At 36.7% G+C, this 22799-nt stretch overlaps 3 protein-coding genes across 10 annotated transcripts in view; all 3 read left to right on the plus strand.

Moving 5' to 3' along the window:
• The window catches only part of LOC103464749 (6-phosphofructo-2-kinase/fructose-2,6-bisphosphatase 2), a 33237-nt gene extending 24307 nt beyond the window's left edge, over positions 1-8930 (plus strand). For 2 of the 4 annotated variants that reach the window (XM_008409065.2, XM_008409066.2), the window contains exons 5-17: positions 78-144; positions 249-323; positions 2340-2396; positions 2534-2658; positions 2810-3017; positions 3432-3578; positions 3914-4018; positions 4158-4287; positions 4377-4439; positions 4525-4589; positions 5785-5952; positions 6649-6671; positions 8319-8930. In XM_008409065.2, the coding sequence (XP_008407287.1) occupies positions 78-144; positions 249-323; positions 2340-2396; positions 2534-2658; positions 2810-3017; positions 3432-3578; positions 3914-4018; positions 4158-4287; positions 4377-4439; positions 4525-4589; positions 5785-5952; positions 6649-6671; positions 8319-8388 (1303 nt within the window). In that variant the 3' untranslated portion in view covers positions 8389-8930. The remainder of the gene's footprint in view (positions 1-77; positions 145-248; positions 324-2339; positions 2397-2533; positions 2659-2809; positions 3018-3431; positions 3579-3913; positions 4019-4157; positions 4288-4376; positions 4440-4524; positions 4590-5784; positions 5953-6648; positions 6672-8318) is intronic. The other 2 variants (XM_008409068.2, XM_008409067.2) reach the window with 2 other exon arrangements.
• A 1163-nt stretch (positions 8931-10093) lies between these two features.
• On the plus strand, positions 10094-15064 carry yod1 (YOD1 deubiquitinase). Of its 2 annotated transcripts, none has more exons than XM_008409069.1 (3): positions 10094-10154; positions 11301-11513; positions 12478-15064. In XM_008409069.1, exons 2-3 carry the CDS (start codon positions 11306-11308, stop codon positions 13170-13172), a joined length of 903 nt encoding a protein of 300 aa, XP_008407291.1. In that variant the 5' UTR covers positions 10094-10154; positions 11301-11305; the 3' UTR covers positions 13173-15064. The 2 variants fall into 2 exon arrangements, with proteins under 2 accessions (XP_008407291.1, XP_008407292.1); XM_008409070.2 differs by lacking the exon at positions 10094-10154 and adding an exon at positions 10222-10245.
• Positions 15065-16368: 1304 nt separating this feature from the next.
• zgc:158258 (specifically androgen-regulated gene protein) lies at positions 16369-22212 on the plus strand. 4 transcript variants are annotated; one of them, XM_008409071.2, is made up of 4 exons: positions 16369-16462; positions 19405-19543; positions 19741-19936; positions 20047-22212. In XM_008409071.2, the coding sequence occupies exons 2-4, from the start codon at positions 19439-19441 to the stop codon at positions 21126-21128; spliced, it is 1383 nt and encodes a 460-aa protein (XP_008407293.1). In that variant the 5' UTR covers positions 16369-16462; positions 19405-19438; the 3' UTR covers positions 21129-22212. The 4 variants fall into 4 exon arrangements, with proteins under 4 accessions (XP_008407293.1, XP_017160227.1, XP_008407294.1 ...); XM_017304738.1 differs by having other exon boundaries at positions 16411-16462; positions 19408-19543; XM_008409072.1 differs by having other exon boundaries at positions 16417-16485.
• Positions 22213-22799: the final 587 nt, after the last annotated feature.

Genomic DNA, 22799 nt, shown 5'->3' on the forward strand with positions numbered 1-22799 from the left:
TTTTTTTTTTTTTTTTTACTTTTATAATGCAATTTATCATTTTTGGAATTGTGATTGCATTCTCCTCCCCTCCACAGGCAGTGTGCTCTGGTGGCTCTGCAGGATGTGAGGGTCTACCTAGCAGAGGAGGGGGGTCAGATTGCAGTAAGTTTCCATCTATTTTCAATGTTTTTTCATCGCAAATCTGGCAAAGTCATGATGCTGCAGTGTCCTCCAAATGTTTCTCTCTGTTTTCTGCCTGTTGCCAGGTTTTTGATGCAACAAACACAACAAGGGAGCGGCGAGATCTTATTCAAGCATTCGTGAAAGAGAATGGCTTCAAGGTAAAACTGTATTTTATTTTATTTTATTTTATTTTATTTATTCATCCCGGTTGAATGTGCAGCCTGGAGCTTTTACAAATGAAAGCTAGCCTTGAATTTCCGTGGTTGAACAGCTATAACAAGATGGATACTTTGAACTGGCCTTCTATTTCTAAGAATGAGTGCATGTTATTGGATAATACATAGGTTCTAACAAGAAACAGAGAGGGTGGATCAGAGAAAATGCTTAGAACTAGATGTTGTGACTCTAATTTTTGTAATTTTATAAAGATTATAGCTGGTTTGACAAAGGATTTTTTTCAATCTGCTTTTAAAACTGATCTGAGTTGGATTGTGCAGGTGCTGAGGCTCAGTAAAATGCAGCATACTGCATACCATATATGTATTAATAATCCTTTATTCATATGGGAAAATTCTCCTGAGTCTCATTCAATCATTTACAAGACAAACCCATTACGTACGTCACAAAAAATAACATAGAAACAAAAATACAATCTATATCTTTAAAATGATTAAAACCACAGGGTTAGCTTATATTTGGTTGCGTGTCTGAGTATTTAATGAGTAATTTAATAGAAACTTTCGAACGGTTTCTAATTTCTGTTTTAAAATATACCAATAATATATCTTAGCATGTTTCATCACAACTTTTTACCTGATGTAAAATGATAAGCAACAGGACAGCAACAGACATTGGAAATWATTTGGTCAGAAACTCCCACGTCATTCATCACCAGTTTAATTAGGCTGTGTTTTTGTTTTGTTTTGTTTTGTTTTCCTTTTGAATGGAAATGTGTTTTGTTGCACGAAATTATTATTATGTTTTTTTTCWATTTGTGTTTTCATTGAAAGCATTAAAATCCATCAACGAATTGAACTTTAGATGTTTCTAGTTTTCGATGAGTGAACATTTTGGTATTTTTCTCATRTCTTAGGTTCCACCATGTCACATGATGTTGTGGCTTTGAGAGAGCTAGGGATTATTCTTGTCCTAAACGTCTTAAAACATAACGTAAAACTGACGGGGTGACCATCCAACATGACCTCCCTTTCTGCAAACCTTTTTGCTTCATTGCTGCTTAATTTCTCTCCCATCCCTTAAAGCTTCCTCCATTATGTGCTGATTTGATGAAGTMTTTGCCCAAGTTAGCTTAAATAAACCAAAAGTACTCAGRTGTCTAAGAGTAGTATCCCTCGAAGCTCTGTCTCCTCTGATTCTGCTGACGTTCTGTTTGACTGCGCCTGTTTTCCACAAACTGCGGTACRGAACTAGGTCAGCTCTGCTAGAGGCAGCAGTTAGACAGTACTCACTGGCAGCAAGTGATAGAAATCAGCGTGAAGATGTACTGAAAAAAGAACATATCTTAATCTTTATATCTCCATTAATTTCAGAAGTGTCTGATGTTTATGTCCCTTTAGACGGCAAGAGAAACTGTTCTACATTCAGCATTTAGGATTTGAGAAAGAGAACATTTCTTTCAGGATCTTTAGAATCACTTATATATGAAATACATGTGGACAGAAATAAAAACTGAGTTCTAACATTTATTTCTCTTGTCTCTCTGAGCATAACAGGGCAACCAAATATAAGGCAAACTTTAACTTTTTATGCACCTGGCCAACAATAATCAATGCTTTGAAGTAACTTCTTACTTTAATCGTTTTCAATGCAACTCATACATATTGTGTCATCCCAAAGTTGAATTGGGATACTGAATAAAGTTGAATACAAAACAAATTTTCAAGCAGCATTGCTTTGACTTGTTAAGTAATAACTGTATTGTATGGTATTCTTCTCTAATTGCCAAGTGAAGTATCARATTATCTCAATTTGACCCAGGGCATATAAAGGAYATGTCAGTCATTCTCTCAGAAATAGCACAAATTGAGAATTGAATAAAACATTTCAACATATCTATAAGATTTTCCTTCAAGAAAACTGTATGACRTAGTCAAGTGTGAATTTCACAAATGATCAGTGTAAACTGACCAAGAAGTCTGCTCTCTTTCCAACAGGTGTTCTTTGTGGAGTCGGTGTGTGATGACCCAGACGTCATTGCTGCTAATATTCTGGTATGAACTTATGTCACCCGACTGTAAACSTTTGACTATGACTTCTSATCTTTATCACAGCCTTGATCTGGTAATGTTCACAGTCATAGATGCACTGCTTGTCAAAGATATTTCAACAGGTCCYATGTCTTTTGCAGGAAGTTAAAGTCTCCAGTCCAGATTACCCTGAGAAGCACAGAGAGAGGGTAATGGAGGATTTCCTGAAACGGATTGAGTGCTACAAGGTCACCTATCAACCGTTAGATCCTGATAACTATGACAAGTAAGAATTTGTCAAATACTTKGTACAGTAAACAACCTCTTCACTGTATCTGTAAGAAAAAAGTAACGTTGACGTTTTTAGGAAGCCGTGATTCAGAAATCAAACACCAGATGGCGATGTTTACCAGACATTCCCTCCAATGCCCCTGCAGGGACCTCTCTTTTATCAAGGTTATAAATGTGGGCCAGCGTTTTCTGGTGAACCGAGTGCAGGATTACATCCAAAGCAAGATAGTCTATTACCTCATGAACATCCATGTCCACTCACACTCCATTTACCTGTGTCGACACGGAGAGAGCAACCACAATGTGGAAGGACGGATCGGAGGAGACGCTGAGCTTTCTCCAAGAGGAAAAAAGGTACAGCAGCCTGTTGTTTCCTTCACCACTTCTTAAAGTTAGTCTTAAGATGAGAAAAGACTATCCCTTACTGTTGTTTGACATGCACACACATTTTACATCYTTCCATCTTCATATRAACTATGCATTCTTTCCATTCATTTTTCATTTATTTCTATGGCCTAACCTAATCCTTACCCTGCATCTAATCATTGCTAGTACATGTCTAACACAAAACCTCACCTAAACTCAATTCACACCTCCTTAGCCTAACAAMTAACACAAAAACAGCATTTATTCTTATGGGAGCTGAGAACTGCTAAAATGCACACAACTCTATTTTTTCAATTCTTCTAATTTTCTGTTTTCCCATGATAAAAGAGCATTACCAAGTAAAATAATCAAACTYAACTGYAACTGTTCCTCATTTCCCAGTTTGCCCACGCTCTGCGAGATTTCATTGAAGAGTATGAGCTGTCGGATTTGAAGGTGTGGACGAGCCAGCTGAGGAGGACCATCCAGACAGCGGAGGAACTCAGCGTGCCTTATGAGCAGTGGAAAATCCTCAACGAGATTGATGCTGTCAGTACCAAAGAACCCAATTCACCTCATTATGCGCTTAGTAAACTTTATGAAGCCTTGTGGTTTAGAAGGACATAATATCTCACACAAGCCAAAATCAAAGAACCGTCTTGTTGAGAGTTTGTGAATCATACGYGGTTGATATAAACATCACCCATATGTTTGATTCTCAGCCCTGTTTAGGGATAAAAATGACTTGCTGGGATAGTCTTTATGTAGATGGAATTCCATTTCTTTATTCCTGTTTTTTTCAGAACTTTTGACACGTATTACTGCCAAATATATCGACTGTTCTGCTATCATAGAAGAACATTTATTTTATTATTGTTCCCAAGGGTGTGTGTGAGGAGATGACTTATCAAATGATCCAGGAGACTTTTCCAGAGGAGTTTGCTCTGCGAGACCAGGATAAATACCATTATCGCTACCCAGGAGGAGAGGTGACCATCAGGACCAATCCCCACWGCTTCATACCTGCAGCCTCCATTTTTTATTCATGGAAATAATTTACTTTCTTATAGTTAGCTGTATTGTTGGTGTAGCGACTGTTATATCCTCTTGTCTCTTCCTCTCCATCAGTCCTATCAAGATCTTGTACAGCGTCTTGAGCCGGTTATCATGGAGTTGGAGAGGCAGGGCAATGTCCTGGTTATCTGCCACCAGGCAGTGATGCGCTGTCTCTTGGCCTACTTCCTGGACAAGGGTGCAGGTCAAACAAACACATAGACACACTAAAATGTGTAGACAGTCTCACAAGAAGATGCTGATATATGAAATACTTTGCTCTTTACTCCACAGATGATCTCCCTTACATGAAATGTCCACTTCACACAGTGCTTAAGCTAACTCCAGTTGCATATGGCAAGTTATACCAGTAACTACGACTGTCTAATTACAAAGCAGCATTCACAAGCATTCAGTGCACTCAAACCTTTCTTTCCTATAGGTTGTAAAGTGGAGATGTTTTATCTGAATGTGGAGGCAGTAAATACACACCGAGACCGGCCACTTGTAAGTCTGAGTTTCAAAAACTACAATTGATATCCATTTGCTCATTTTTAGTGCTACTGTGTTGAGTTAATGCCTTAAATGTGACATATTTTTATCGATTTGATTGATTGAAATTTTCAGCACCTGATTTAAATGCTACCAAAGTGTTGTTTGTTGTGTCTGTTAGTTCAACACATTGGCGCCGCAGCTGCACTGGATCCCTCCATGTGACGCTTTGCTGATGCCTTTCTTTACAGCCCAGTTTTATTCTGCCTCTTCTATCTTTAACTTTAATTAATCAGCTTGGCTTGAACTCTGAACCTAACACTTTTAAATAAGGTTTATTTTTATTCATATTGTAGCTCCCTGGAAGCTGTGGCTGATAATGCAAACTGCTTGGCTGACTTCATTACTGCCATTAAATATGACTGCATCGTGATTCAATTATTATGTGTATCTGGAAAAAAGAGTGTGAGGCACAATTAGGCCAGAACGTCCATTTTTAAACACAGTGCCTTACAAAAGTATTCATAGCATTGACCTTCTTGAAATTTTATCAATACACATGAATTTGGTAGACCAACATAAAGCAGTGCATTATGTAAAATTGAAAGAAAATAATGTCTTTTTATTAAAAGTATGGCGTGCACTTATTTTCAATCCCTCTACAGTCTATGGTAAGCTGAACCACCTTTCAACAAGAGTTTGCTTCATGCAGTAGGAGCCACTGCATACTGACACTATCCATTCACTACAGTGGGATTTCTGAGGAGAAATGGTTAGACTGGATTTTATTTAAGGGTACCAGAACAAAGGTGGTGAACAAATCCACACTACATTTTTCAGATTTTAGACTTATTTTGTTGTCATTACACAAAGACACAACAGTGAAATTGGCAACAAAATGTCATTGTTTTTTATTTGTACTAAATACATTTGTAGTAAATGTATCCTCCCTATCCTTCCACTTCAGACATATTCAGATGTGACAAAACGTGAAAAGATTTAAAATACTTCAGCAAGGCACTCTAGTTTTTCTATTATGATACATACTTTCCAATGCAGGTTTTTATCTCTTCAGTCAGAGCTCCACTGTATGTGTCCATTAATGTGGGCAGGTATTTAGCATTGCTGTGTCCTTTCAGGTGGTTCCCCCGTCTCATCTGTCCCCCAATCTTTTTCCTTTAACACTTGCGGTATTTCATCTTCTGACCAGGGTAAGGTTACGAGGGACTCTGCTCTCATACATCGCCGGAATAGTTACACTCCCTTGTCCAGTTACGACCAGGTGAAGCGGCCCAGGCTCTACAGCGCGGGCAACCAACCGTGGCTACCGCTTGCCCCTACCCCTTCGGCTCTGATGCCAGAGAGACTGCAAAGCCAAGTTAGTGGCAGAGTTACAGGCTGACCCTCTAAGTCTGTCCCCGTCATCTGTAATCAGCCACCTTCCACCACAGTTGTAACTCTGTGTTTAGCATCCTCTTGACTCAGTTCTGGACTTTCTTGATGATCCAGTGTGTGTAAGCTGCAAATGACATACATAAATGTCACCGTTGTGTTTGTATTTCTTTCCCCGGGGCATGTTTTGCATCTTGAAACAGCTGCTTTCTCCTTTTACTGATCATCCCGCATGATCCGTACCTCAACAAAACATTGTCCCCAGCTTGAATATGCAGAATAGCATGTCACTTTGCTTTGTTGTTAAGTTTTTCTGTTAACAAATGACACACAAACATTAGGAGTATTTTGTACAATCACTACCTTCAAATAATCAAACAAATATGACATAAATGTTAAAAGTTAGGAGAAAAAAAATTATCGAAAGGTTTTTTTTATTGTCATACCACCTTGCTTGTTTGTGGTATAAAATTTGGATTCAGGTCCCATATTAAGAAATATACTACACAAAAATAAATAAATAACAAAGTAATTTGTGTGATATTCCTAACATTTCAAGCATATTCATACATGTAAGTACTGTTCATTCATTGGCCTTGCATTACGGTACAGAGATCCTGCTCTTCTCCCCATTTCTATCTGTGTTCTCTCTCTCTCTGCTTTTTCCAAACTTGTGTTACAGACTCGGACAGGAAGCAGTTGTTTGTGAGTATTTGAGACTTAGTATCAGTAGCTAACCGTTTACTTTCTTTATCACCCTTCAATTCATTGTCTAATGATCCATATGTGTACATATGTGTAATATTTAAGATTTTTTTTTATGGTCTCTTTTTATTTTTATGGTTTTCAGTTGATCTGTGAAAGTTACTGTCAGGTTTTTTATTCCCTCAGCAACATTATCTAAAGTACACCATCACACATTGATTAATTGATACTCTTACATAAGACTAATTCATACATTTTTATCTGTGAGACTTAATGATGTTGGTTCTTGAGATTTCTTAATGTAGTAAAATATTGACAAAAAATATGTACTGATTGGACGCATGCTGTGTATCATAGAAATCAATAGCTGCTACGGTAAAGTTCAAGAGATTCACATGGACATCAGTGTCTTTATGTTTAGCTTTTAAAAGTCAGCTAGAACAATGTTTTTTGCCAACGCAGAATGATTATATGGCTATGACGTTAGTCATTTTAGAGACTGTTTTGCCATCAGTAAGCTTGTGGGATTATTCTGACTGCATTGTGATCTTTCTTCTTTACACCAGTGGTGACTAAAATTGGTTTGTTCCTGGTATAGACTCTGCCATAATTCACAAATTTTCAACAGATAGTGTCATTAACTAAATGTTGAATATCAGTGATACTGCCAGCACCAGATTTTTTTCAGGGGTTTTAAGAAGGTGTCAAGCACGAAAAAAAAATGAGCTGGTTACATGACAAGCCAAATGCCTTCTGGAGAAACGTTTTATAGTTAGATGAGACAGCAATCAATAAAGGAGATGCTTTCAAACCTAGAACTCTGTTCCAAATGTCAAGGATGATGGCAGTAGCATCATAAAAGTTTGTTTTGACCTTATATTGCAAATTATTGTAATAATTAAAACAGGGATTATCAACTAATTAACTTCACCTCAAATCAACAGCTAGATGGTTGGAAGTTGGACTCAACTGGGTGTTTCAATTGGACACATCAAAAATGGGTTTGGAATGGAACAAGGAAGTTAATATTAAACTTATGATCCCTATTGAGAGTTTGTGAACTAGGTTTAGAAGTCTGTGTCAATGATTCAACCATTTCATATTAGTACTATCAATATTGACAAGAACAATGTTCAAATAGCCAGACAGGATGATTCCACCAGCTGGTTTATGGCTATGAAAAAAACATGTTTTCCCTTCAGACAATAGTGGGGGCATAAATGTATGAGCCTATTTGTATCATTTTGACCACGTATGGATTTTAAAATGTCTGTAGTGGATATAAGCTTGTTCATTCATTTATTTAAAATCTTTAAAGTTATTAATTTTGCAATATTTCCATTCTGGAAAAAGAAAGATTCAGGATATTCATTAAAATCTCAGCCTAACATGAGTGTGCGTAAACAGCTGCCCAGAACTGTCTTAAAGTTGTACAAGATTATAGGATTACTGAAACCATAATTACATTAATTATTAATTCATTCATTAATATTGTATTTGTTAAAGAAACATTGTCACTTTCTAAATAATTATCTACATTTCCAGTTCTACTGGGCCACGGGAGAGATTATCAGTTATTTCAAACTATATTTTATATTCTAAGAAAATGATTTATAAATATTGGTTGCATCTCTTGTTTTTACCAAGGACTCCCTGTGTGAAGGAATCGACTTTGACAGCAGCGAAGAAACTAGTGGCTGTGTCCGCTTCTGAGTGAAAGTCGGATCCTCCTCCGCTTTTCTTCACAGCTTCTCTGGTCTTTTATGAGTCAAAACAATGGAGGGCCTTGCTCCTTTTAATTTTTTACCACATTCTAGATAATATCAAGATTACAGGGAACAGAAGGGTTCCCGCTCAAGATATGAACATGTGAGCGCAAAATAACACGTTGCTGTTTATCTCAAGCACTCCGTCTTTATGCATGTTAAGACTGAAAACCCTTATACAGTAATGCATGTGCACCAAATGAAAATAGTCAACCAAAACATGCTGTACTTGACAGCTACGGTGCCATTTTCTGTGTAAATACTGCAATGCCTTAGTAAATGTCAAATATATTGCTAGAAATAAGTGTCTCCATATAACACAGAATGTTATAAATAAGCTGTTTTCACAATAGAACAATGTAGGTGATATAGAAATATTTTTGCAATGAAAACCTATGTATATGCTGCACAAGCATTCTGTACTGGATAGACATCATCAGTTACATCTGACCTGGAGAGAATGTAGTAAATAAATAAAGAAATTTTTATGTGTTTCTGTCTTTTTTAGCTTTTCCATTTTTCTCAAATGTTCGAAAAAAATAAAAAATTAAATACTGATCCAGTGATCAGTATGATCAGCATGCAGCCCAATACACAACCAATTGTGATGCATCGGTTTCTGACACATTTCTAACAGAGCTAGTATCCATTTCGTTAACAGTTTGAGCCAGAGTAGCTTGTCACATCACTGAGCCATCCTTGCCTATGATACTGTTGCCAACTTTGAGGGCAAAATGCTTTTGTGAATTGTAGCAGATAAAAAGATAAACCCTAAAAATTGACATGTTTGCCATTTGTGTTCATGATATATTATTGATTCATGTTTAAAAAAACAGAAAAACATTTCCAATTTTACAAGATACTTTTTTATTATTACCTTTGTAATTAAAGGTAGAACACCTAAAAATTGTTCTCAAGTAAGTACTAAAAGTAAACTTAACTTGACTTAAGTACTGAATAACTCATGACATCTGATTTAATATTTTACAGTGTGTCATCAGACAGAAATAAAGTTATGTGCAATGTCTGGTATTATGAAAATGTATTATTAAAAATTTAAMTGAAAAAACATAAAATAATACAAATAACATAATTACAAAATAATTAAGGCAAAAGAAACAATTCCAAATCAATATTTTTCAATAAAAAATTTAAGAGACCAATAATCCAGCATATGTAAGTACTTCTGGTGACATTATGTAGTCGTTAGATTATCATTTTTGGCCTACAAATGTCTCAGCAAGGTCTTCAGATAGAAAATAATATTAGAACAGCAAAGCTTTTGTACAAGCAAGCAGTCTCACTTTAATATAAACTATATNTATATATATATATACCCTTAAAGTGTGAGAGAAACCTATAAAAAAATTGTCTGTATTTTTTCCTCACATTATGACATGAAATTAGACTAAACGTCCTGTTTTAAGAACCAGGAAATGTAATGTCAAGATTACTTAATTTTGAAAATAGTTTTTCTTTTACTACAAATTTTGAAGTTCCCGTAGACAAGACTACTAACCTTTAAACAATATAGCGCATAAACATGAATACAAACTTTGAAAGCAATAACACCGAAAAATAAAAAGCAAAAACTGTACAGGTGTGAACAATAAAGAAAAGTACGGGTTTAGTTGTTTTCGCTTAGAACTCAGCTGACGTCACTTCCTTTCGCTTTACGTGTTTTGTTTAAGGCAGGCAGGGTAGAAGTCAACGTCAGGTAAGAAAACAACAACAGACTTTACTGTTTCTGAAAGTTTAACGTATCGTATAACATTTCAGAGTTGCCAAATGATTGGTGTATTAATCAGGTAAACGATATGGAAAGCTTAGACTCGAACTGTTTTGTGAGCACAGATAGGTTGACGGCTAACTTAGCCTGCTAATGTTAGCAACACAATTAACGTCATGGTTAGCTAGCGTAAACATCTCTCAGACGGGTGTTTCTTTCATTTATCTCCTCAAACTGTTCTAACACATTGTCGTTAAAATCTGTACTTTACAAGTGTATAGTATAAAAATCTAAATTTGGCAGTTTGGTGCTGAATTATTAGATTAGCCTACTGTATGTAGGACCGTGATAATGAATGAAGTCGTTAACTGGAACAAAGAAGCCAAAACAAAGCGGTGGAGCAGTCGCGTGTTTACTCTCCTACTGGTCAGCAGTTCTGTTGTCATTCTTGACCTGTGCTGCTTTGTTTAAAAAGTTAAATCACGGGTCACAGTGGGTTAGCCGTGCCACGGTTSTGATGGCTTCCTGCTGGAGTACACGTTAGATCATGACTGAATCATAACAGGATCTATTGGAGGTAATTCGRGGAATACARGCTCAGAATTTCTCCCATCAGTTAAGTCCAATAAATCCCTGTTAATGATCATAAAATGGACATAGTTCAACACAGTCAGCGTGACTTCACTAGAAGGCAGGTACATCCCAGAGCTTTGCCTTGAGGGTCCTAAATGTTAATAATAAACTCAGAAATAAAAATGTTAACTGTGTTAAATGTCAAGAAGGCTGTATTTCTTTTTACAAGCATTTTATTTTGGGTTAAAATGAATGATCTATCTCATACTGTTTCAGTATTATGCAATTATAAAGACAGGAGAAGTAGAAAAAACCTTACAGATAAAAAAAAAAAAAACTCCAACAAATTCACCAGATTAGATGCTGGACCTAAATAAATATAAAAAATCTCTCAAAGACAGCTATAATACCCCAACATGTTGATCACACTAGCCTTGTGGAGATTCAGTTTAATTGTAAAATTAATTAAATTCATGCTTTTCGTCTTATTTGTGGATGAGTATGTCTGCAGGTTTTGAGAGATATTTAACACAAAGATTCGACATTGCATACTTTTTGCAGGCAAGATGTTGCGKCTTCGCTGTAAGACCAAAAACGGGAGCCACATAATGCAAGGTTTGACTCACCAGTCCTGCGTCCAGGAGCTGAAGAGCAAAGTGGAGGAGTTAACAGGGATCCCATGCGATGTGCAGAAAATAATGGTTGGYTACCCGCCATCCAGCCTTGATCTCCGAAATTTAGATGCCCATTTAAAAGATTATCCCATCAAATCAGGTATGTTTCACGCGGGGAAAATATACAGATGACATGATCACTAAATCAAGAATTTTAATGTTTTTAAAATACTAACACTGATTCAAAGAAGCACATTTTTAACAATCAGAAATATGCAACAATGTATTAACACCTATATTTGCTCCAAAACTAACTTATTGGAGTTTCAATGTTTAAATTTACTCCTGTAATAATCCACAAAGTATGAAAGTGTGTGTTYTTTATACTCTAAACATATCAGATAGAATTWGTTTGACAAGCGTGTTCATTAGCTTCTCCTTCTTTTAATTACGAGAATAAAGTAATACTACAACCAAAATATAGTTGYAGTAGTATGAGAATAAAGTCATAATATTAACAGAATTAAGTAATAATGTTATAAGAACTAAGTACAAATTTTATGAGAACTCCAACATGTAAAATAACAAAAAAATTAAAGAGTACTTAATTACTTTCTACAAAAATACTTTCTAGATCTACTTCTAGAAATAGAAGAAAGGTYTACACGAACTGAGCTGATCACTSWKAWMWCTMTWWWRAGWKTTTTTTTCTCTCTAAAAKGACTTTTCCTCGTAATTTTAAGAAAGATGTCTTATGGCAAAATTGCAYCTTTATTCTACTAATGTTATGATTATGCTTTGGTAATTAAAAMAATCATTCAACTCAGAAAAGGRACAATTGAAATACAAGCCGCTTTTTGAAAATATTGTCTGAGATTTGTAATTTTTTATTTTTATTTTTTTAGAAAAGAAAGCGAGAAAAAAATCTGTAAAATCAGAAATAGAATCTTGAATGAAAAAATGTGAGATTTTAATTTTTAGTACTAGATAGAATAAAATAGCAATATTATTTTATTATGAGCTAATGTTGGATACCTTTATTCAGTATAATCTTTCTTTGTACCTTCTCAATCAGTTTGGTAAAAAAATAAATAAATGTTGGGTTATTGTATCATTGCACACAGGAGACACACTCATTGTTGAGGAGGAGAAGAACAAGCCGAAACCTCAGGATCATCCCATAGTGAAAGCRCCCCACTTGGAACTCTCTCCTGTGCTGGCACGTCGAGTCGTCCCAGCAGACAACTCCTGCCTCTTTACTAGCGTGAATTATGTAGTCGAAGGAGGTGTGTATGACCCCGCTTGTGCCCCCGAAATGCGCAGCCTTATAGCTCAGATAGTGTCAAGTGACCCTACAGCTTACTGTGAGGCAGTCCTGGGAAAAACCAACGAGGAATACTGCGCCTGGATAAAACGTGACGACACCTGGGGGGGAGCCATTGAGGTGTCCATCCTGTCCAAGTTTTACCAGTGTGAGATCTGCGTGGTGGACACCCAGACAGTTCGGGTAGATAGATTCGGAGAGGATGCTGGATACCAAAAACGGGTGCTGCTCATCTACGACGGCATCCACTATGACCCTCTGCAAAAAGAGGTTCCCCAATCCGATACCCCACCTCAGACTATCTTCTCTACCACTGATGACATCATCTTGGCCCAAGCCCTTGAGCTGGCGGACGAGGCCCGCCGCAAGCGTCAGTTTACGGACGTTAACCGCTTTGCATTGCGCTGCATGGTGTGCCAGATGGGCCTGGTGGGACAAAAGGAGGCTCGTGAGCATGCCAAGGAGACAGGCCACACCAATTTTGGTGAAGTGTGAAGGCTGTATTATCTTCTCTCCCTTTCACAGATACGACCACCTCCAACTCCTGTGCCCTCATGTCCGGCAAAGTCTGTTGGCCTGCTTGTGTTATCCTCTACCTCACATTATCCTTTGACATATTTGGAGAATCCTCAGACACTGTGTTAAGCCTCTAATTGGTTCAGTATTACCTTCTAACTGCTGAAAGCTCTTAAGGTCAAAAATGCTACTGTAGTACTCTGTTACTAATCCATCTTGTGGGTCAGTAATGGGTCATTTCAGATATTTTCAGTGGAGTGAAGTTATATATGCAAACAATTCTTAGGATTTGTTTTGGTCTGCTGAGATCACTCATCTCATTGATGGAACCAATGTGGCTTATGCTTCGAGTTGAAAATGCACCAAATTGCCGCTACTTAAACCGCGACTGACCAAACTTACTTTGTACTTGTCTCTGCAAAGGGTTGAGGACGACGACTAAGAATTATTTGTACCGAGATGTGATCTGATTCACTGTTGTCTTAAACACAGCACAGCCAGTATGACTGTTATCCATGTTGGTTTTATAGTGTTGTTTTTCTGTTTGCAGACAGATGTCAGAATTTAATTGGTAAGATTATTTGTCTAGCTTCAGATATTTAGATGTTGAGCACAAGTAATGTGTTTTACTGCTAAAATAGTCATACATCTGCAAATGTGCTGTTTATGACATCTGCCTGAATTTATGGAGCAGTTGACATKAAGATTTAATAAACACATTTTAAATGAAAATATTATATAGCAAAGTGTGTCCAAATTAGCTCAAGTACGTCCTTTTTGTTATTGGTGTGAAGATTGCCATTGACCAGTGATTTTGTTTTRTTTAAAATAACAAAGGTGCTGTAAACTCATTTTACAAAATGTGTAGCTCATGATTCATTTGATTGGTTTAACAGGTTCACAGGAGTTTGTAATTCTGGCTTACAGGTTTTAAATATCATGCTGTGAAAGTTTTTTTTGTATTTTTGAACTGCTGCACAGAGGGAAAAAAAAAAACAAATGTATTAAAAGTGTGTAGTTTAACAGTGTGAGAGATGTAGTGTGGTCTAGAAATCCTAATTATAAGGTATGTGTTTGAGATCAGCTTTACTCGGTAATTATTTCTTCTTTTTTGCTAATTAGCCTCAACTGTTTACTTTCTGATTTAATATTTAAGGGATTTTTGTTGTTTCAATTATGATTTCATTCACCATTAGGTTTAACCCTTTAACTTCTAATGCAACATGAAACTGCACCTGTTTTTGTGTTGATGAGACACTTAAGGTCTTAGTATTTGGTGCATGTTGACTTACGTTTGCCGCTCTTCTACTGTACATTTTGCACAACTGGAGCATGTTCTCACATTTTATGATTAAGTCGGGCATCATTGCTGTGCATGGATTTACACTAATTTAATAACCAGGTCAGAGAAAGTTTATTTAGAAGTAATTTTTTGTTTCTTCAGGCAGTTCTCTTGTTGCCCAACATTGTGTTCGACCAGTATTTCTTTTTTTTTTACACATTTGTTATGACAATATTGGTACTGAGTTGTTGCCAAAATGGTAAGTTTGACTGTGGAAGGATTGATTTAATACTTTTTAAACATCARTGTGGTGGTAAGGAGTTGGGTATGAAGAAATATAACACAAACTAGAGTTGTATTTTTTGTGTGTGTTGTGCATCATTTATATTTTGTAGTTTGTTTAGCTATGATTCTGGGTTAATGAGCTTGCATAAGGTGAAACAATGAAATGTCTTGTTTGTATTTACCAGGTTTTCATGACTAACAACAACAATGAATGTTGCACACGAAGCACTATGGAATAACTGGGTTTACTTGATTTATTTTATTTTTTTTCCAGTGTTGTCACAAATAAAAGCTATAGCCAAGAGCGTTGTCTTGAGTTTTATTGCATAAACAAACAATTCACAGTCACAGTTGAGGTTTAGGACGCATTAGTCTTGCAGTGGGGCTGCACAGTGTCGTAGCAGTGAGAAGGTCCAGGATTCAACTCCCAGTCTTGGACATTTCTTCATTAAGGTTGCATGTACTCCCTGTGCATGTGTGTGTTCTCTCTGGGTGCTCCGGTTCCTCCCACAAACATGACTGTTGGGTTAATTCTTCAAGTTGCCATAAGGAGTGTGTGTCTCGGTCAAGAACAGATTGTGAAGCCTAATAAAGATTTTTGTTGGAGATTTACAAGGCATAGACTGCAGCTGGTGGCAATTTCTTTAGGAGCCATAATACAGACGTATCCAGGACATGACTTGCAGTTATTGTATCAAGCCACTCCTTAATCAGCCAGTACCTGTTTGAATAACCATTACATCATTGTATTTGGCCATAAAATTTGGCTGGCGGAATCCTCAGATAGATATATGGGGATATTGATCTGTGTTAAAACYTTTTTGTTGGTGAAAGGAGAAACATCATTAATTGCTTTAGCTGCATGGTCATCCATATCACCAGAAATAAAAATAAGRAATATTTCACTTACTTATGAATCTACACATAAGTTGTTTTTGTTTTTATTTTTTAATTATTTTGTGAGAAAAAAAAAAATCTTTGAAAACCTTTTAATATTGTGTTCTCTGATAGCTGTATCATTTTTTTTAAACATAACCTATATTTTCTCAGCAAGAMGTTTGCACTGCCTATTTTAAGTCATAGTGAGATTACACTACGTTATTTTAAGCTACCCTCACTTAATAGGATTCAGGTTTTATTCAGTCACTGTTTGACCAACTGCAGCAGTCACCACTGCTAGACTTAAGATCAAGAGGTGCGATCACTTTTTCAACCCAAACTAATTGATCCGTTTTCTGTCCCGCACATAATTAGAAATAATAAAGTACTTTTTTTTCTTAAACTCCAAATGATTTTTGTAAATGATTGATTTGCAAATATCTTTTTGAGAACGTCGTATAACATTTTACAAACCGATGACAGGGGRGGGGGGGGGGGGGAAACTACCCATGGGAGGGAAGAGCGGCTGACATTAAATCACATTTAAAGCTTTTCAATATAATTAGCTTATTGCCAAATAAATTCTATAAAAAGCCTGACTGGAACCTGTTGACCCTGAAACAATACAAAACAGACAATTSTTTATAAAATGACGCTGACAGCCTTGCGTGCCTCGAGGATAGTGTTGCCATCTGATTGGCTGAGAGCTTAGAGCTCAAAGTCCGTGCAGGTGTTTTCAGATCCTCGCGCTTACCTCGCGCACAACTGAATGCGGGCCTGAGGATGACTGTCCTACCTGTGGGCTGCGCGAGGACTCAGACAGGTAGGCATCGTTACCACTTAATGGTAAATATCACTATATTAGCTGGCTGTTGTTAGACATGTGTGTATGTAGGTAAAGAATTTAGTTCATTAATAGATTGAATTATCTTCATGAAATAAACTAAATGTTTCAAATCACTTTCAGCGATTTCTACTTAGAATATTTTACTCTGTTGACAGTTCAAGTGACAATCAGGTCACAACCTAAGTTTTAGCTACATCAAAGTTTCACATTTTTGGGCTCTTAATGATCAGTGGATGTTCTAATGAATATTGTAGCACACAGAGTGCAAAAATGAACTTAGGCCCTAATTAAAACTTAGATACAGATTTATTGCTGCCCTGGGAAAACAAAAAAGGTTGATGTTGCTTATTGCATAACTCCCTTGAGGCAGTTAAATTTATTACTGTATTTTCTGCCTCATTGAACAGGTAGCCATATCCTAGCTTTGTGGGTAATAAAAGTATCTGTATCAAGATAAAGGCTTGGTGAATTACATTTTTACAAYGCAGATGAATTAAACCAACAAAAAAGTCATAACTSTATGGTAATAATTTAGAAAAAAATATGATTACCAAAMATTCAATATAGTGAGGAGTTTTYGGGTATTTGCCGCAGGTTACGTCAAACTAACYCTTATCAACATATCAACAWCTCTGTATTATTAAGAATTATACATTGAACTCTATCTACAGTARTACAGATAAGTCCCACTACCTACTTATGTGGCAATAGGGCCTCGGAAGTTTTACAGAGTTGGATTGACATACCAAAACTTGTACAGTGAACACAAGTGCCTTTGTGCCTTCGATGTTTTTGTGGGTCTGTCCTGCTGCCCTTGCCTCAGGTGTTGAAATGCATCCCAAGGTTTGTTGGTGGGTGTTGCCAGGTTCATACTGAAGGGTCTTTTACACTAAATCTGYAGYACTATCTGGGAAACGGCAACATTAAAGCAAATCTTTAGCTTAAAATGGCAAAGATCTAACACATCTTAACAGTAGTCTTTAGTGCCYGCCGTTAACACTAAAAAGGATTAAGATAATAGCATGTATAAACTGGATATGGAATAGCTTAAGGAAGTCCATTACTGCCACCCTCCACTTCCTCTGAAACTGATCCAGTAAAGTAAGATTAGGAGTGCCATGTGTGCTGTAATCCAAGTCACATGCTCTGGGCAGGACAGGAGCTATCTGTCAAACACTAAGGTATGATAGCCTGGTATTCTTTGAAATTGGGGTTTTATGGCTGGAAATTTTCCGTGCATGTGAGTCACTCCAGTGTTGCAGAAAATATTTACTCTTGAGGAAGCAGAGACAACTTTCAGTGAAACTGGAAAAGGAAACRCATTTAAACAGTCTAAGACTAAACAAGTTGTGGGCAGACTGACAATATGAAAAGTTTAAGCAWAAACCCAAKATGATATTTTTTATACTACTTTAGTTAATCTTGCAGGTAGGCAATGGTTATTATCGTAAAGAGTCGGAGTCCATTACAAGTTAAAGTACGTTATCAAACAATAMTAAAATAATAACACCAACTACARGAGTAATTTAAAATTRGTCACAAGCCTCACTTTACTTTATGATCTCKCTGACATGTCATTTTACACTTTTATGTAATCTTAAAATAAAAGACTSTGCCTAACRTKTAGAGCTGTTCAACTCTAAAAGTCAGTCCAGCACAATCAAGGTGATTGTAAAATCCAAGATTGCTGCTCTGCACGTACTGTTTAAACAATAATTCACATGATTTTCATATTTACTACCAGGTTTAATAGCAGCCACAGTTCATTAATTATTAATTAATTAATATTTTTACAGTTCTGCAATCTTTAAAAGCAAGAGTCAACACAGTAAAACAACAGTGTTATTTGAGCAACTGATGACCTGGTGGATTACCTTTGTTTCAACAACAATAAGATTAGTTGTGGCTAAGTATTTCTGTCAGCTTCTTTTATTCAACCAGTGCTACATCTGTGTTGATGCTATCAAATTCTAAATAAAGTCAATATTTTAAAGGTGTGACATAWACCAATAGCTGTTCCTGTGCAAAATAATGTTTTTAAAGCAGCATCATTTGAAAATTTTTTTCTTAATTAGCTGAATAGAAAAGGAGCCCCTTGATTTTAGAGTTATACGTGCATTTCAAATAATTAGTCAAAAAAGTCCAATGCAAATGCAGACATGGAACTGGGGAGCAAAAGCCATTGGTGATTAGTTTTTTAATATCTTAATTCTTTTCTGCCTTTAACTATAGTCTGTGTTGCTTTATTTTACAACACTTTCTGTTTATGAGTCAATTATTCACAGTTTCAGGATATGATATTGATTTGTTTTATGCTATTATTCTTTTAAGAGCAAAGCAGATGATGAATCAATGTAWKAATGTATTAATTAGGACAAACCAATATTTACAATGAGTGCACATTTCATTTTGTCTCCATTGAAAAGATCTATAATTAATCATTATATAGCGGCGGTTGTGTAACTAAGCAACGCTTGCACAATTTTTCAGGTCAGCAGATAAGAAAGAGTAAGTCAGTCTTAAAGGAAGACAAGAATAAGAAGTCTGCAGTAATGAACTTGAGTAACGTCTTATAAATGGCCCCTCAGTGGTTTTATGTCTACCACACTAGGTTTCAATTTCAGATACACACAGCAGCAAACCTGAATTATTTTCCACACAACATTTATATCTTATGAGGATGAAAGCTGTAAACAGTATGCAGTTTTAATGTGCAGTCTTAATTTGTTGACTATTACAGAAGAAAAAAAATCAATGTCAAATATTTACATTAGATATGATTAGAACCGTCATTGCATGTCTTTAACAAATAATGACAGATTAAAATCAATTTTACGTAGCTGTCTCTCAGTAAATCTTATTTGCATGAATGCATTTTGCAGTTGCCTTGTTCACTTTCTTGATTTAAACTCTTTCAGCAGATGAAAACCACGTTGTGTGCCACTGACTAAAATGCCCAAAAGCGACACCTGGCCAGGTGGCACTGAATCAGCAACAATGAATGGCATGGACAGTGCTGGTAGCTGCGACAGCGTTGTCAGCGCAAACTCTGGCTTTGTAAGTTTTGCCTCCAAAACCCAAAAATCTTTGTGCTCATTTTTCAAAGCAGCTAGAAATATAAAGACCACAATGCTTCATAAGGTCTTTGGGATTTTTTTTTAGTGTTTGCTGTTTTGTATTTGAGGTTTATTATCCTTAGGTCATATCATTCATGTTTATATTATGTTTGCTTCATGAGTTCATTTGTGTTTCAGAGTGAAGATAGTCTAGAGCATCTTTCTGCAGAAGAGAAGGCCTGTTTAATGTTTTTGGAGGAGACTATTGAGTCTTTGGAAAATGAAGACGATAGTGGACTCTCACATGATGAACCCGAACAACTTCCTGCCTWTGGAAACATTTCAGCCAAACTGGCTGACCTGTCTCTCTCTCTGGGCAAAAGCAATATCAACAGTGAGCTCATTTTTTAGAACATGTTAGATTATGATTCAGTTTTAACTGAGTCCTCTAACAAAGGAAAGTTTGTATTTTGGGTGTAAAACCTGTACTTGTTTTTATTTCAGGCTCACAGAAACCAAGCAACCAACCCATCAAGAAAAATGTTGACACCAAACACATGCAGAGCTACCTTGTTCCAACACCTCTTGTTGTGGCGAGCGGTTCTCAGTGTTCTGTTCCCAGTACCAAATCACTCACTCCTGTAGACAAAACAGCATCTCCTAAGTCTCAGTTCAGATCCAAGCACAACAAACCAGCTCCCAGTCACAACGAGAAACGTACTGCTCCCCCAGTACCGTCAGAGGTTAATGTGATACCGCCTTCCACGAAACCCAGAGAAAACTCAGCCAAGACAGCTGAAGGCCCTTTAACAAGAGGACCTCTATCTTATGATGCACTAGTTCATTTGAGGAGAAATGCCTCCCAGAAGAAGACGCCTTTATGTCCAACAGTTGATCACACTATAGACTTGGACAGACAATGTCCACCACCACTGGAAGGTTCAAAATTGGGAAATGTCACAAAACCTGATAAATCCCTCTCAGACATGAACAAGCCCAAGGTAGTACCTCCTGTTGTGCCCCCAAAACCTAAAAAGATGCCTGCCAACATATATCCAAAAATTCAAAATGCAGCAGACCTTTCAGAAAGTGTCAAACAAACAACAAATCCTGAGGTTGTGAGGCTGGAAGCTTTGCAGAAGCTCGGCCTCCTGACAGAACACGAGCACGAGGATGGAGCAAAACCTCTCTCTAAAAAACCTGCAAGAGATCCATCAGACCCAACAAGAAACCCATTGTTCTGTTCCTCTCAAGAGAAAACAGAACCCAAGAACAGGCCTCTGAAGAACAGTGCTAGCGTCCATCAGCCATCCAAGGAAGAACAACAGCCTGTTTTATTATTACATGTTCAATCTCAATCCAGTGGGTTGAAGGCAGAAGGTTTGGAGCACTCCGCTAAACAAGACAAAAACAAGGGAAAGCATCCAAAGCACAAATTTTATGGCAAGTCAATGAAAACCACCACCACATCTCAGTCTTCATCCGACACCCCTGTAGACTCAGTGGGTTACACTGCAATGATGGTTCCTGGAGTGGGATCAGATCGAAAAGAGGCTCTCCGAAAACTAGGCCTGCTAAAGAGTTAAGCCTTGCGTATAGCTTGAGTGTGTCTAACTTAAAGGATTTATGGGCATTTGAGTATTACATGGGAACTTTGAGCATTCCAACTCTTTAAGACTCATTCGTAAAGAGAACATTTGCTTAAGTTCCAAAAATTAATCAAAATATGCCTTGCACATTTCAAACCCATTCATTTCTGTATATTTTTCTCAAGATAATGTTATTTAAATCAGAAATATATGTATGTATTATAATTTTCAGCTCCAATGCAGCACAAAATGAGGCAACCAAAAACTAAATCAGCCTAGTTGTGAATAAGGAGCATTGCCCTAACTGACGATTATTGATTGTTCACTTTTCACAGATGTGCCTAAGAAAAGCTGTTGCAGCTTTTATTTGTTTTTGGGATTTTGTGAAGTACGATTTTGCAGTTGTTCATTAATTAACTGCAAAATGAATCCCAAATACTTAATTACCAAACAATGTTTTTCTGCATGCTTGAGTTACATCGTCTAAGAAAAAGCTGAATTGTTCATGTTGGAATTGGACATTCCAATTACTGTTAAAAAGCAATAAATATATGTAAATGCTTTAATCCTCTGTGTTTTCCACAAATGCTTATGAAAATAAAGTTTGCACAGAATGCACCGCATCTTGAAAGCCTTGTTTATTGTGCTCATTTCAGAATTGCATGTTACGTCCAACCAGACCACATACTTCAGGAAAAGTGAGAAACAGCAGAGCACATTTTGAGTTTTGCAGWGCAGCTACAGAGCTGTTAACAAGGAAACTGTTTGGTCTTGTAATTTGATCAACTTACAGTGACCTGCAGGTTTTTTGACCTATGTATTATTTTATTTTTTTTTYCTGAAACTGAAGAAGTTCGTTCTGTACTTTCATTACAGAACATCAGCTAAAGTACTCATCTTACAGGCCACTCAGCCACTCACACAGCCTGCTCAGCTGTTCTTCTGTTATCCGATTATCTTGTGGACAACCCCCATGTGCTGCTGAAGATAATCTGTTTCCTCTGTTTTCCTGATACCCCTCACATGGAACTCTTCTGACTGAACAGCTTGTGTACTAGCATTGAATAAARTTTTAATAGTGKCTTGGTGTCTCCGTCTTTTATGTCTGAACAAAAGTTAGGCATCAAATTTTGAAACTGACACAGCTTTAGTGATACGAAACAATAGTTTTAAAAAAAACTAGGACTTTCCTTTAAAAAAAAAAAAAAAAGCCAAATCTGAACTCAACACAGACTTCAGGAAGGACAAAGTTTATCAGTACGGAAAAAAAGTTTAAATAAAGTGCATCTGCAATGTTAATGCAAGTGATAACAAAATACCCTCACTGGCCACTTTATTAGGAATGTATATAGGAAATCCATCAATACCACACTGACAACTCAATATATTTAGACAAACAGCATCACAATGAGAAAAAAAGAGGATTACAAAGGATTATTTTCAACAGGAACTCAAATATAGCAATTATTATAATCAAAGTRTGCTGAATAATATCTCTGAACATTAAACCCTGAAGCAGATCAGCAGCAGACACTGGGGATGTGCCACTAGTGTGTCAAAATGGACTAAGCACGCTATAAAAATACAGTAAATCACAAGGTAGCATAAATCCAGTTTAATCACAGTAATTCTGGGTGTGCATTTGCTGAGAGACAGCAAAGGAGATAT

Source organism: Poecilia reticulata, linkage group LG5 (assembly GCF_000633615.1).
Source record: "Poecilia reticulata strain Guanapo linkage group LG5, Guppy_female_1.0+MT, whole genome shotgun sequence".
In the NCBI taxonomy this organism is placed as follows: domain Eukaryota; kingdom Metazoa; phylum Chordata; class Actinopteri; order Cyprinodontiformes; family Poeciliidae; genus Poecilia; species Poecilia reticulata.